This window comes from Embiotoca jacksoni, unplaced genomic scaffold, assembly GCF_022577435.1.
Source record: "Embiotoca jacksoni isolate LCO1_2020_lvr unplaced genomic scaffold, fEmbJac1.0.p SCAF_26, whole genome shotgun sequence".
NCBI lineage: Eukaryota > Metazoa > Chordata > Actinopteri > Embiotocidae > Embiotoca > Embiotoca jacksoni.
The window spans coordinates 3,812,263-3,828,473 of NW_027185377.1; the positions used below are offsets into that span (position 1 = coordinate 3,812,263).

At 43.1% G+C, this 16,211-nt stretch overlaps 2 protein-coding genes across 2 annotated transcripts; both read right to left on the reverse strand.

The window, feature by feature from the left end:
* Positions 1–1,289: 1,289 nt before the first annotated feature.
* On the reverse strand, positions 1,290–4,902 carry LOC138204513 (mitochondrial nucleoid-associated protein 1-like). Its single transcript, XM_069159806.1, is given in 6 exon segments — positions 1,290–1,911; positions 2,081–2,197; positions 2,351–2,461; positions 2,872–3,413; positions 3,415–4,120; positions 4,750–4,902. Coding segments are annotated over 6 exon segments (1,515 nt in total). The 5' UTR covers positions 4,760–4,902; the 3' UTR covers positions 1,290–1,882.
* Positions 4,903–7,499: 2,597 nt separating this feature from the next.
* On the reverse strand, positions 7,500–15,493 carry LOC138204743 (guanine nucleotide-binding protein subunit alpha-13-like). Its single transcript, XM_069160195.1, is given in 6 exon segments — positions 7,500–8,218; positions 9,079–9,171; positions 9,173–9,280; positions 10,379–10,429; positions 13,684–13,910; positions 15,174–15,493. Coding segments are annotated over 6 exon segments (1,134 nt in total). The 5' UTR covers positions 15,457–15,493; the 3' UTR covers positions 7,500–7,846.
* Positions 15,494–16,211: the final 718 nt, after the last annotated feature.

A 16,211-nucleotide genomic window follows, 5' to 3' on the forward strand; every position in this document is an offset into this window, starting at 1 on the left:
AGTCATACTATAGTATGTCGTCCGAAATATGATAAAAAAGTCATACTATAGCATGTTGTCTGAAATACGATAAAAAAGTCATATTATAGTATGTCGTCTGAAATATGATAAAAAAGTCACATTATAGTATGTCTTCTGAAATATGATTAAAAAAAAGTCATACTATAGTATGTCGTCTGAAATATGATAAAAAAGTCATACTATAGTATGTCGTCTGAAATATGATAAAAAAAAATCATACTATAGTATGTCGTCTGAAATATGATAAAAAAAAAGTCATACTATAGTATGTCGTCTGAAATATGATAAAAAAGTCAAACTATAGCATGTCGTCTGAAATATGATAAAAAAGTCATGTTATAGTATGTCTTCTGAAATATGATAAAAAAAAGTCATGCTATAGTATGTCGTCTGAAATATGATAAAAAAGTCATATTATAGTATGTCTTCTGAAATATGATAAAAAAAAGTCAAACTATAGTATGTCGTCCGAAATATGATAAAAAAGTCATATTATAGCATGTAGTCCGAAATATGATAAAAAAAAGTCATATTTGATTTTGATTTGATACACTTTATTAATCCCCGAGGGGAAATTTCATCACTACAGCAGGGGGGCTCTCAGGGGGGAGCTGCTGCAGCTGGCCGCCACTAGGGCGGCGCCAGGTAACCTGACCTGAGGTGCATGTTTTTGGATGATGGGAGGAAGCCGGAGAACCTGGAGAGAACCCACGCAAGCACAGGGAGAACATGCAAACTCCGCACAGAAAGGCCCAGGACCGGATTCGAACCCAGAACCTTTTTGCTGTGAGGCGACAATGCTAACCACTGCACCACCGTGCCACCCAATATATCTATTATAGCATGTCGTCTGAAATATGATAAAAAAGTCAAAACAAAATTCTACAGCTAATCTTGAAGAAAGAAAGAAAGAAAGAAAGAAAGAAAGAAAGAAAGAAAGAAAGAAAGAAAGAAAGAAAGAAAGAAAGAATGAAAGAAAGAAAGAAAGAAAGAAAAACATAAAATCCTGTTATCTTTGTATGTCCAGTCTACAATCGGTGGGGTAACCTCACGCACTGATGGCTTAGATGTTTTGTTCTTTTTTTTCCAAAGTATTTCTTCCGAAATATGATAAAAAAGTCATATTATAGCATGTCGTCTGAAATATGATAAAAAAAAAAGTCAGACTATAGTGTGTATTCCAAAATGTCCTAAAAAAAGTCTTTTTTTGTTTTGAATTATTTATTTATTCATTCCACTTGGGAAACTTCCTTACCTAAAGCATTACTGATAAATATCACTGAGAGATAGCAATAAGATTAAACTGAAAACATTCCTTTCTGATAAAGCTTATAGTTCGGGCTGGCTCGGTTACCCATGAACCATGCCTCAGTCCAGGTTACCACTTTTAAAATGATTGACGCTTTCTCTGTTTATTGGGTGAAGTGACGGTTCTCCTTTTGTTCCCCTCTGCTGACTCACCAACAGCCACACTATAGTGCTAACTACCTAAGGAGGGGGCATGGGAGCAACCAAGTGTACAATTGGGAGGGGGGAGTCACACAATTAGGTTTTTCTTAACAATGGAAAATAAATTGAAAATAAACAGCAAATAACGAGAGACAGAAGCTTTGACAGTGTTCGTAAAAGGAGAATATATTTACAAATATTTCATACTCTGTATTGGGGGGGGGGGGACAGATTGTTATTTCTTCAGTATCGGGACGTACATAACGTATCTGAAGACTTGTTGATTTGAAGACTTGATTTGAATCCTTTAGAAAAACAGAAGGAAAACGCTCAGATGACGAGAAACTGGTCCCAATGTCTCGGATAAAAAATATCCGGTGTAGAAGCCTAAAAAGGCCTGGATCCTCCCTTTTCAGTGGTACTTCCTCCATCGATCAAGCTCTGGATAAAAAAAAAGAAAAAGCATGTCAAGTTATGTCCAAATCTATCCATTGTAAAAATCATTCAAAAATGACATCCAAAAATCATCCAAACAGTCATACTATATAGTATGTTGTATAAAAATGTCATACTATAGTAAAAATCATTGATCATTGTTCCAAACACGTACTTATACGAGGGTAAGACCAGATGTAGCTGAGCACGCAGTATCCCGCCAACAACATGCCCGGTCCGGCTACGCCACCTTTCTTCACGTCAATATACCTCCTGTAATACCACTGCCAGCCTGAAGGAGGCGGAGGAGAGGAAAAACACGCGTCGTGGAGTTACAGCAGGAGATGAGAGAGTGGTATTGATCTCCTGAGCCGACACAAACACAACTACACACACACACACACGGCCTGCGGGTGGCGCTCTTGCGTTTGCGTGCGACGCTGACCTCTCCGCATCGTTTCCACGACTTCTCTCGGACGGCTCGGGGTTTTGCAGGCCAGCCACTCGGGAAGCTCCTTCAGCCTCACCTGACCGAGACTCCGCCGCGCCAGAGCTCCTGACGATTCGGGACACAACCGGGAAAAGATCAACGCACAGACAGATAAATAAACACACACCTCGAATAAAACAACACCCTCTTTCATTACGTGACCGCCGGACGTCGGTCCAAATTCAGTCTCGACCCAATAAAACCGAGTTTTAACATTTAACTCCAATTATCTTTTCGAAGAATCTTTTTTTTTTGTGTGTGTGTGTTTGTGTGCGGAGCTCAAAGGTGACGTCTTGAAATGATTCGTTTTGTCTTCCAAACCCCAAAGACATTTTTAAATAAGGACATTGCAACACAGACGTTTGACATTTTGCGAAGGAAATTATCAACCGACTTGTCAAAACAGTCGATCGGTCGGTTGAAGGATCTCCGAACGAGATGAAACGAACGGAGTCGGCCGCTCGCCGGTTGCTGACCTTCAGCTGGACTTTCTGCACAGATCCGCCGTCTCCCGACCTCGAGCGTCTCCGCGTCCTCCGTCCTCGCGGCTCGCTGCTGTGCACGAGGGAAATGAAGCGGGCTGGAAAACTGGGAGGGTGGTGGTGATATTGCGAGTAGTCCTGTCAGGTGATGCCCCACCTTTAGGCTGACAGGAGGAGGAGGAGGAGGAGGAGGAGGAGGAGGAGGAGGAGGAGGAGTGGCTGAAAGTGCAGAAAGGAGAGGAATCGCAGGCTGACGGGAGGCTTGGTCTGGCAGCGGGGTTAAAGCTGGTTGTTTAGACTTCGATCGTCGCTCCGTGTGAAGCTGCTCCGACAGAGTCGCATCTTTTTGCTTCTCTCCCGGGAGCCGGACCGGACCGACGCCGGCGCCGGGTCGGATTTTGCTGCCGAGGTCGTCAGTATTTTCGATCCGGCTGAGGACGCTCGGCCTGCCGGACTTGAGGGAAGCGTTCGCTCGGCCCAACGTGGCTTTAACATCCCGGAGGGTGATCCCCGCCCGCTGACCGCTTCCTGGTTTCCGTAACGACGACCCCACAGACAGATCCTCGGTCCCCCCCCTCGCTGTCCACCCAGAAGTCGTCTCTCGCACGGGGTCCCGCGCTCCTTCCATTCAATTCGGAGTCCAGAAAGTCGGAGGCGTGTCCGGGTTGCGCGGCCCTCTTTGTTTTCGACACCTTCTTCTTCAGGGTGCTTCTGGGTTTAGTCTCTGCGGACAGAAGTGTGAGACCGGCCTCGTCCTCCAATGAGTCCTTTTCTGGGTCGGTTCTGGTCTCCGTTTGTGCTCTGGTTCCGGAGCTTCGAGTCGAATCCGCAGTCGGGCGCTCTGAGGTGGATCCGGTTCCCTCCAGCGACCCCTCCGTGACCCGGTTGGACTTTTCAGCTTCTATCGAAGCTCGGAGACTCTTCTTCTTCGGTTTAGAGACGGTGGGAGACAGAGGCGAGGACAGGCTGGCGGTCTTGATTTGATCGGCCAGCTTCTGTTTCTTCTTCTTAGTTGTTGGCAGAAGTGATGTGGAGCTCAGGGACGAAGATGTCGGCGGTGACGAAGACAACGTCTCCGCCGCCGCCGACGTCTTCTTTCCCTTCGCTGCGGTTTTCGACGCTGTCGTCTGATTGGCCGAGACGTGGCGTCCCGTCGGAGGTGTTTTGGAGCTCGCTGCTGCTTTGCAATGTGGCAGGTGACTCTTCAACCTTTTGTAAGTTTTCCCGCAGAATGGGCACACCTCTGTGGGGGGTAAATAACAGTTGTTATTTACAATACTGATAGTCTGCGGATTATTTCCATCATTTTGTACATTTGGGAACAAATATTCATTTCCAAGACAAAAACGTTGTTATATTGAAATCACAAATCATACTTAAGACAAAGAAAAGCATTAAAACAGCTCATCTGAGAAGGTGGAACCTCCTCTTGAAGAAAATATTTTTGCATTTCTGCTTGAAAAATGACAGAAAAATATAAATAAATTACTGATTACTTCGTCGCTGATTAAAGGTGCTTTAGAGGTTTGGTGTTTTTTTTGTTGTTGTGTTTGCTTGCACTTTTCTTTTCAAAAATTTTTCTTGACATTGATATTTGAATGTAGATGTTTTTGCAGAGTGATTTTGTACTTAAAATTTAAAAAAAAATATTCGCTAACTTCCAATACTGTAAAATACCAGTAAATATTAACCAATATCTGAATAAAAAAAAAGTAGTTTTTCAGGGTGACCTTTGCGCTGAAGGAAAATAACAACATATAAACTGATTTTTCATCATTCATCAGTGCATTAAGTTCCTAAAATAAAGACTAATACGTGTGGAGATGGTTAACCCACGTGGGTTTCCTGCTTTTCGTAATTTATGACACTTACCGGAGCTCATGCTTGCACGCGGCTATTAAACCGGCAATCACGTGGGACGCATGAAGTCAGACCGGAACAGTAACTGGTTTTAAGATCTACTTTAAAGATCATTAACACGCAGAGGTGCCACTTTTCAAGAGTTTTAGTCGGATCGGTGTTCAAAGTTGTTAGAAGTCGGTGGTCGTAATTGTTGTTCTGTAAGAAAGAAAGACCCCCCCTTTTAGGTAGCCTGTTGGGAGCCGGAGTGTAAATCGCTAAATAAATAAATAAATAAATAAATAAATAAATAAAATGACCACGAAACTTCAGTGCAGCTGATTTTTTTTTAATTTTTTTTACTGGGCACTTAGGATGTTAGGTTATAACGGGGCTGCCTGAGACACTGTGATAGTGAAAGTCCTGCATGAACACGTTGGGATCTGTCAAGTGGGTGTGGCGCGTCGATTCAGCGGAGATGATTCACTCCTCCCTACTTCCGGCTTTGCGTAAATCCCCAAACAAACCGACACATTTATGAAGAGAAGTAAAACAAAAAAAAAAAAACCCACTAAAAAAAACCAAAAACCCCTGAGGTTTTGACTTTTATGTCAGACTCGGATATGATGTAGTGTTCATAATTTTTTTTTTTTCTGTAAAAGCGTGACATTTATTTGATTGAAAACAACTTTTATTGTTTTAGGGCGTGATGTTTGTCATTATTTACATTTCTCAAATAAGCTTAGTTTTTAGGAAGATACCAAAATACACAAGCAACTCACCTGCTTTTCTATGTACATTTTGTATATTCAGACCTCTATTTTCTGTTGAATATTTTTGAAATATTTCTCTGGGCAAAATTTATTTTTCTCTTCGTCAGCCGTAAATCTGAAAAATATATACCTAAAAAAAAAAAAAAAAAAAAAAAAATATGCGTAATAAACAACGAAGGTCATACTATCATTAGAAAAGTGTATTTTATTGATAGGGTTAGAGTGGCACGAGACTTGACATGAGAATGAATTTCCAAAAGGTGATGAAACAAATTACACAAAAAAATACATCTACATCGAAAGGTCATCTTCATCGGAAAAGCAGTGATTTGAAAAACATTCAGAGTGGGGGGCGGGGGGGGGAAACGCCAATTCTACAACCATTTACATATAAAAGGAGATAAACCTGAATATTATTTACATAGCAACAGATTACAGTATTTACAAAGCCAGGAGTGGAAGCGGACTGGAAGAAAACTGAAGCTCTCGTGAGCTTCATGTTTGGAGAAAAGAAAAAAAACAAAAAAACTGCAGCCTGTCGGTGTGAACAGTCTTGACAAAGTGTGGCGTGATTTGGAGGCGAAACAGAGATTTTAACAGTGCCTGGAAATTGTCCTCTCAACAAAGGCCGGCCCCGAACAGAATACAGTCGCTGACAAAAGTATTCAACTCCGGTAGCTTTCTTTTTGTCACATTTTGTTCTACAAATTCAAAATGTACTTTAGAGGGAAATCCAAAAACAACATAAAAAAAAAAAGAAATGTTGAAGAGTTTTTCAGAAATGCTTGGAGTCACAACTCGGTGCCGGTGCAGATAATCCTCACATGACGAGTTACATCTCACCACAGCAACGCTGGTTACAGTATATTCAAAACAATCTAGAGCAAATCTCTGTACATTTATTAACAGACATTCATGATTCGGGCAAGCAGGGGAGGTCTGTCCCTTTACGAGGCATCTAATCAGAGATGAAAACAAAGAAAGAGAGAGAGAGAGGGGGATTCTGGGTAAACGGCAGGGAGTCAAAGCCAGGAGGATGCAGAACTGGAACACCACCCAGCTAACGGTATGGAGGACTGACTGAGTCTGACACCACTCTGCCACCCAGAGAGAAAACAGAATATTCAGTTAGTTCACCAACAATTACATCAGCATTAACACCGGTTTTGATTCAACCCTGAGAAAACAGTGGACTGCATGTTCACTTACTGGCACACCCGCCCAACGCGCCACCGAAGGTAATCTGCTTTACCCTCCAAACGACAGAAGACAAAAGGGACAACTCGCACCTTAATTATCCGATTAAAGAAGCTGAGATTGAGTTGAATTCTACGGAGGGCGTTCGAACAGTGATTAGGTTTTTAGGAAATGACGCAGGAAAGGCGTCGTAGGTTCAGTCTTGCGGTTCGTGGCCTCTTTTAGCAGTTTTTTCACCCCACAAACGAGGTGCCAGTGCTGGAGCCGGATTACACGTCGCGTCTTATAACCGTTCAACGCGCTCGACGGCCCCTTCGGCCGGTAACTCGTCCCGGCACCTTAAACCTGCTGATCTCAGGGGAAAAGTGTTGACTGGGATGATGAGAGGGAAGAAGAAAAAACAACAACAACAACAACAACAAATGTGCAGCCTTCAGATCTTTAGCAGGTTGACAAACCTTCCTCAAGAGCAGCGAGGCTTTGAAATAACGTTGCAACAGGAACGAAGGGGTGAATTTGGACTTACTGAATTCAGTGCTTGGACACGGGTTTGGCAAATCAACGCCGGCACAGAAAATCTCGGTACAGTTTGACTGTCTAACTCTTCGTTATATGTTTTCGAACAAAGATTTTTTTTTATTTTTTTTTTCCGCCGTGGATATTTCTCGATTAGAAACCATACGTCTGGTTTTGTAAAGAGTTTTGCTGACTTCCACTGGCGCCAGCACCGGCACCTTGTGAGTTGAAAAGCCCCCCCCCCCCCTCCCTCCCTCCCCCCGCCCCACCCACCTAACCTCCCCCCCCCCCCACCGCCCACCGCCACCAGTCACGGCAGAGCTCAGGACAGAGGAGAGAGAGTCCCAGGATGAAGCAGCCGGGATCAGATGTTGTCCAAGATCCAGACCAGTCTCTTGTCTTTCTATAATGCCACAGTCTGCCCAGCTGACTCGCTCTCCGCTCAAATCCTGAACTAGCAAAAGAGGGCCGACTCTTCAAAGAGGACAGTAAAAACTAATATAAAAATGTCTGACGTGGAACGCTGGCGTCTATCCGATTCTTCTGAGGCGGGTCTCTCCCGAGTCCTCTTCAGGAGCGACGGGGGTGGTTCGTCCCCATTCGGGTCCTCTATTTTTTTTTTTTCTTTCACAGGTTGCCAGGGGTCATTGGAGCATGAGCTGCTTGAGGTTGTCGTGGAGGATGGTGTCCTTGACGTCCCGGAACACCAGCCTGATGTTCTCCGTGTTGATGGCCGTGGTGAAGTGGTGGTAGAGGGGCTTCTGGGTGGCGTCTCGTCTCTTGGTCCGGAAGCACTCCACCATGAAGGCCTGGACGTCCGGCAGGCTGTGCTCCTGCCCGGTGTAGTCGGAGAAGTAGTCCTTGAGCGGAACATTTTTCACCTTCTCCTCCAGCAGGTCCGTCTTGTTGAGGAAGAGGATGATCGACACGTTGACGAAGACGCGGTTGTTGACGATGGTCTCGAAGATGTTGAGCGATTCGCGGAGCCGGTTGGTCTGCCGGTCCTCCATCAGCACCTGGAAAACACGACGGAGATTCAGTTTGGCTTTAACGTGAATTAGCTAAACCATGCTAGTTGGGGTTAGCCTGAAAAAAGAAAGCAGCTCATGTAGGAAGCGTTGTTGTTTTGGTGCACACGACTTGTTAAACCAGAGCTGGAAGAGCCTCTCGTGTTGTAGAAACGTCCTCCGTCGGGTCGGTGAGCTGCCGATTGAAAGCCTTGAGTCTTATTTGTATAGTTTAGAGCCAAAAAGTCACCGCACTTGGATGAGCTGGGGCTCTGACCCAATCTCCACGGACACGACGCCCCGCCCACCCACAGCAGAAACCTGACTGCACCACAGGCCTGTCAATCAAACGGACACGCCCACCCCGAAACGGGCCACTTTTTGAGAACAAAACTAAGAAGGACTGACTTTAGAGAAGGATGCCACGTTGTACAGAAATTGTACCAAACCACGAGCATCGTACATCCTTCCTGTCGGCCGAAGGGCTGTCGTTACGTAGATCATTCACATAAAAAGATACGAGTACAATTTTGTGGTGTTTTTTTTTCCTTTTTCGTAGAATAGTGAAGATAACGAGCAAACAAAAGACAGACTGAATAAAACGGGAGACAATGTAAAGTCTTAACGACGTTACCAGCACGCCCTCTGAATATTAAAAGAACATTTTAGAGTCACTTACAAAGCTTCAGTTTTGTATGCGAGTTATTAATTTTCATTAGAGGAAGTCTCACGTGCTGGAGTGAGAACCAGCAACCACAACTTCTCAAAATTCAGCGACCGTTATCGAACTGATTAACGTACCACTCGTCTGCCTGTCTGAAGTGTGTGTGTTCGCTCTACGGGAGGAAAAGACGAGTGCGTGACCTCACCTGGTCGTATTCAGAGGAGGAGACGAGGAAGAGGATGGAGGTGACGGAGTCGAAGCACTCGAACCAGCGCCTCCGCTCCGACCGCTGCCCCCCCCACGTCCACCATCTTAAAGGGGACGTTCTTGATGTCGAAGTCATACTCGTGGATGCCCTTGGTGGGTTTACGAGCCAGCAGGATGTCCTGCTGAGTGGGAAGATAATCCTGCGGGAGGGATGTGAAAGACGCAAAAAAAACAACAACAACACGTGAACACGAGAGAGAATAAAGTTTGTCCGCTTCGGAGTCCGTTTACGCTGAAATTCAAAACCCCGCGCTTAAAAAAAAAAAAAAACGACAACCCAGGAATCAAGTCCGACATCGAGTTTGTCTTTACAGAAACATTACTGCAGAGTTTCAGATCTTTTGTGTCGAACTGTTTTTGTACTAGAAGGTAAACACGGACAATGTGTTACTTGCGGTAACGTTTCATACAAAACCAGGAAGCAGTTGGATCTTAAACGAAAGAAAAATGTCATAATAATAATAATAATAATAATAATAATAATAAAAATAAGACGACACATTTAGGAGCTTCACGGGAATCACAATGTAACTTTACAAAGAAACAGGTCTTTAAATATTCACAGATGTGATTTTGTACTGACGTCAATGAGGAAAAATAAAGTGTTAAATATCCTTCCGCCATTCGTATCAAAAGGGTTTAATAACATGCGAGGGCACGTCGCAAAAAAATTGTTTTAAATATGCTGTATATTATTTGGTGTATACGTTAAGACGATTTATCAACATCAGAATATTTTTGCTTCCTAATATCAGCATCAATCAGGCTCCAGCGTCTGTGGCTCCCAATATAAATGACAATACAGAGTATTTGAAGGAGGTTATCAATTATGACCGTTATAAAAGGTGCAAATTAATTCAATTATATTCGAGTAATGAATGATGATTGCCGTTGTAATGAACTGCATTATATTGAGTGATGCATCTAATATAACGTAATGCGTTTTGTATTGAATGTAGTTTGTATTGTGTTGATTTGCAATAAATTATACAGGTTTATATTATAAATTATATTTATATTTAATTTCCCGGCTGCTATTGCCAGTTTTTTGGGGGTTTTTTGATCAGCTGTAGGACGCTTCTTTGACAAAACGTTGGCATCACCTCTGGTGAGCAACCGTCTCCGTCGGCTGTCGTCTAACTTTTTTTTTTTTGAATTGTCCAGACATGTTGCAATATGAACTATAACATGGAGATGTGTGATTATAACAATAATGAGTGCAGGCAGAAACAACTTACCGGCTCGCTGAGCTTATCCAGATTATCCAAGAAATACTTCACTGACTCACCCTGCGACAGGACAGAGGAGGAATTTCTGTTAATTCTGCACAATTAATTAGCTTCTGTCACGGTCTGCATGCATCACACATGTGCCGCTTGCTTTTATGACATACAACACAATGCATGTGTTGCTCTGGCGTAAAAGCACGAAGCTGGCAGGGGAGAAACGCTCTATTTAGCTGCCACACACTACACACACACAGGTAATCGGTTCGTTTTCGCTTTAAAACGGTGAGTTTCTGAGGACTCCGGGCAGGATGCAAATAATTTTGACAGTGCAGCAGCGTGTCTTTGATGTACGCAGAAGTGTGGCTCCGTCTTCATGTGTGGGAGCGTCTTTTTTCTCTTTTTCTAGACCGTTCTGATGCCGCTTCTGTGCAAGTCCAGACACGGGGCTGCCACCACTGACATGCATTCCTTCATCTGTCTGTGTGTGTGTGTGTGTGTGTGTGTGTGTGTCTGTGTGTGTGTCCTGCACTCAACATAACCCCCCCCCCCGAAAAAAAAGAAGAAGCAAAGCTGATTTTTCCTATCATCATCCTTCCTGTGACCCACAGTGTCTCCGCTGCAACACACCACACCTTTACAAGGGGATTATTTTGCATCTGTTTTGCATTAATGATACAATAAGCCAACACCCAAATTCAAATTGCACCAATAGTAGTCGCCGGGTTCATGCGTCTGTGTGCTCGGAGCAGCCATTCCCGTCACTGTAAAGCTTCTGTTCTCGCCTTTTTGATCTTTAAAAAAAACTAACCAGACCTGAAAAACCTGCGAGTGCGAGTGTGCGCACGGCTAAGATCACACAAGGGAGGGGTAGAGTGGTGTGGCGCTTCACTAAAAGAAAGAGGAGCTACTTTTCTTCTTTTTTTTTTATTCTGTCTCTGATTAAAAAAGCTCAAATCTGAGGGAAATGGTGGTTTTGAAATCGTTTAAAAAAAAAAAAAAATCTGTTCCATATAAAAAAAAAAAAAAAAAAGGAGAAGAGAAACCAGAAGAGCAATCACTCTGAGTTCTTTGCTCATTATAAGGCATGACAACGCCAGCAGTTTAAATGAGTATGGTGTAAAAGCAAAATTGAAACACGAGAATCACTGATGTCATTATGACACCTCGATTCAGGAAGTTGTGACTGAACATTTTGATATGTTCTGCTATCTCAGAAAGGAAACAAATCTCAGGTGAGAAGACACCGAATGTTGTTGTTTGTAGATTTTAAAAAGACAACACACTTGATGGGACTATAGAAAGCGGGAGAGGTCATATTCAGTCTGTACATATGTTTTTTTTTTTATGATAATTACAAAGCAGGCCTGAAGGCACGACTGAGCTGTGATGCAAATACTTAAAAGGGCAAAACACAACAGCTTTTATCTGCTGGCAGAGAAACCGACCGGTCCTCAATAACAAGAGGAGGGAAAACTGATCTTCAATCCCATTTAGACTTTATATTAAAGGTTTTAGACACCAAATACACCTGCAATTAATAATCATTTTCATCAGCGATTAATTTGCTGATTATGTTTTTGTTTTTTTAATGGGTTGGGGAATGCACATCAGAATTTCTTTAAACCCAAAGTATAATCCAAACCCCAAAATATTAGGTTTAATTTAATTTAAGACAATGCATATTCACATTTGAGCAGCTGGAACCACAAAGTGTCGAACAAATAAGGAAATCATTGGTGATTCATTTTCTGTCAATAATTGTTTCAGCTGTGCACTAATCTGTCATTTTTAGCCCACAAAGATAAAAGATAATAAAAAAAATTTAAAAAAAATGCACGCTTGTGAACACGTGATTGAAAGGTTGCAATATATATATTTTTTATCTATAAAATATCTAACTGAATATAAAATGTCTCAAGAGCCTGAAAAAAGAGAGAAAAGCAGCAAATTCACTTGTGAGAGGCTCAAACTAACAAATACTTTACTGCAGTTTCGCTTTGAAAATATCTTGTTATTATCTCATGTCAAAGGTTCAAATTCATCCACTTTGTTTGTATTGTAAGTTGTTGATGTTTGGATAGTTGATTGTTTATTTTGTGTTTCTGCAGGTTTGAAAATGTGTAAATATGTTTAAATGAATTATCAGTTAACACCCCTGATGACAAATTCAAAGTGGTGTAGTCCATATAGACACTATATATTAATAAATTCATATGTTCCAGCTTCTAATGCTGCAAATCTGATGTTTTCTTGTTTTCTATGATAATAAATGTGATATTTTTTTGAGGTTTTGGTTAACTAAACAAGCACTTTCCCCCCCCTGATACTTTTTAACCCGAATACATGAAAATAATACTTGCAGTCATACATACATGGAAAAATATCTGTGTGTGTGTCTTTGCACTGGTGTAACTCGAGGTGTGTGACACTCTTAAGTGTTTGTGAGCAAATAACGCTGAGTGGGAGAATCTGGGCTCTGTTTGTGAGCATAAAGCTGTTTAACTACAGCTCAACATTCCTGCTCTGATCACTCTTATTCCCCTTTTCTTGTCTGCGAAACCAGTTCACACCGACAAGCTGGTGAGGGGACCAACAAAACGCCATTGAGAGCGGTTCAGTCTTACGCAACTGACAGGCAAATTGTAATTTCTCTTGCTTTTGTCTTATTGCCGAGAGACACGTGGAGAAGTGTGTCCCTCAGTGGGATACGGGGGGGAGGGGTGGGGGGCCCTCAACAACAGGTTTCACCACATGAAACTACAAGGCAGGGAAATAAGTCAACTTTGAAAATGGCAGCAGGTTGTAAAAGTAAAAAAAAAAAACCAAAAACCAAAAACCAAAAATGACAAAATAAGAGATCGGAAAAGGTAATCGGGGGAGGACGTGAACAGCTCTACCGACCACAGCTGCTGTTCTGAGGTAAATGTTACAGCATTAAAAACACACATGCTGACAGCTAAGATATGAGGAGTGGCGGGAGGTGTAAACAGGAAGCTGCCTCGATCACATGGCGCTCGCTCTGTCTCTGTGGAGACACTCGAATCAGAGTTGAAGATACAGCGGGAGAGAAGAGAAAAAAATAAATAAACAAAAAATAAAAAAAGGAGGACGAATTCAAGATCGGTTTCACTTTCTGTTTTCAGAGCCTCTTTCGACTCTTGGTGTAAAAACCCCCCAAAAAAACTCGTACTGGATGTGGAGAACGAAAACGTTCGGGTCGATGTGAGCTGCTCGTCAATCTGGGCCACCGCGATATCTGCGTGCAAGGTTATTCATATATGTGTGTGTGTGTGTGTGTGTGCGCATCGACCTACCAGCTGAAACTCCCTGCGACGATCGTAGGCGTTCTGTATGCCCAAGTCCGCCCACAGAGCTTTAATGGCGGGCATGTACCGCAAGAAGACGGACGTCTCCAGCTGCCCGCTGGCCATCTTCGCCGACCGCGTGTCGAACGCCATCAGGCTGTCGCCGTGCTGCTGGTTGTCCGGGTCGCCCCACGGGATGTGCAGCTTCTCCCGCGCGTCCACCAGCACACGTACGCCTGAAGAGGAAGCGAGGAGATATGAAAAACACACAAAATCCGAAACAAAAAAAAAAAGGTGCAATACGTGCGACTTTTAGTTTAAAACGGTGAAAAAAAAAAACAAAAAAAAAAACTTCACACTGAATGTGATGACAACAGTTTTGACATTATGTCTCGTGGTGCAGAGACATCTACTGAAGTTTAGCGTGCCCCGGCCCCGGCCGTGTCTTCTTCGTAATACCACCCTTCGCCACATGAGGCGATAGCGAGTTGCTGTATCAGATCAGCCTCCAACAGGAGAGAAAGAAGAAGTAGAGAGTTTTAACCTCTTGTTAGAATGAATGAACCGTAAACAACAATGGCTTCAACGCCTGCAAAAATTAAAAAAAAAAAAGAAACCTAAAGAATTTGAAATCGGTGTCGCTTTCCGCCGCTGCAGACGGCTCCGGGTCGGGTACAGGAATTACGTTTGATGCTCGTCGGCAGCTGTTAATAACGACGGGGCAAGAAAACTTTAAATCTAACCACGTGACCTGAACGTTTGGTTTAGGCGTGAGAGTATTACGGCTCTCAGATTTCAGCGTAATACCGAACTGAGCCTCACTGTCGTCCTCTAATGGACGAAGTGGTACTACAAGACGGGATTTATGCGTATTGCACCTTTAAGCAATATCCCACAACTTGCTATAAATTGGGAGGTTCATTTCCAAACGATTTCTGACGTCACAGACATGTGCAGAGGATGGACGGATACAGCAACATCTGAACGTGCAAATAATTAAAATTAATAGTTTTAGAGCTAGATTTTAACACATTTTGTGACTATTAAAAGGATTAATCTCTGTTTCGGCTTAAAGGGATTATTATTTTTTTTTGGACCTTTGATAATATTCAGTAAAATGTCCCCTTGTTGTTTAAGTGAGTGGACAAACAGGAACACCTTACAACATAATGCCCCGGTGGGTTTACCCTCCATTAGCTTTCGTCCATAGCTTAGTGGTCGAGCAACACGATGTGCCGATGGCTACTCGAAACCGCCGACTTGGTTATAGCCGCGATAAAAAACCCAAAATCGCGAAATTCGTGACGGTTACGCGCGAACGAAGTTTTAAACGGGATAATTCCGGTAGGACCGCGGTTCGGTCTGGGTGTGTACAACTGTTTATGTCCTTCTCCAGCCAGCGGAGCGCCCGCTTTCAACAGATGTGGAAACTTTCTCAGCCGATTTAAAAGCGCCCTTTTCTGTCGCTTTAACGCTTAAAGAAAGCGTCGGTGGTTTACCTTTGATAACGTTGCTGTAAATCGTGGACGTGAACTCCTCTCGGTCCCGCTGGTCGAAGTCCTGGCCGTGGATGATCCGCATTTGTTTGAGGAAAGTCGACTTGCCGCTCTCGCCAGCGCCGAGCAGCAGGATTTTCACCAGCCGTTTCACGTACGTTTTCTCCCGGGAGAGGCATCGGTCGATCTCCTTGGACTTTCGCAGCTGGTCCACCTCGCCGCTGTTGAGCAGGCAGACGGGCAGACAAACTTTTAACACGGATCTGGTCGGCAGGAAATCCGCCATGTTCGCACAAACTTCATCGATGCTAATTTGACGCGCGTTCGCGGGGCGCGGGCACGCGACCAAGCCCCTTCCCTAAACTCAGGAAGTACAGCCGCCGACTGTTTAACGTTGCGGCGCTTCATGCGTTGCTGTTTACGTGACGGAGCCCACGCAAACCTGTCGTTTATGGTATATACGGGTATAGTTATAATACAATACAATCTATATTTAAAGAGTTTAGTAATAATAATATAATATAATAAATCGAAACACTGACTGGAATCGGCTGGCGGCTCCATGTCGCCCTCTGCTGGTTAGGTTTGGTAACTTCATTTAAAAAAAAAAATCCCTGTTACAAAAGGCTGCGCTCTGATTGGTGGATTCCCGTCTCGCTTTGGGTTTGCTGCCTTCACAGGCTGTAGGAAATATGGGAATTTATACTTAACCGCTCTTCAAAAGATCAATAAAATGTGAAATACAGACGGTGAAGTCTTGATTTTAAAGACTAGACCTTCTTAAATTTTGTTGTCAATGTTTGGGGAATTTATGACGTGAAGACAACTGAGCGACTGTTTATTTTTGACGAATAAAATTGCAGAATCTGTCATTTTAGACTTATCGTGATGATTTTTTTGTCATTCTTTTACATTGTGCCATTGCATTTGGTTGGTTTTAATTAAATCCCACGTGTCATACAAGTAATTTAAATATAACATCCACTCGAATAATGAAAAATGTGAATCTAACATTACCATCCTTCCAAATAAGGCGCGTTG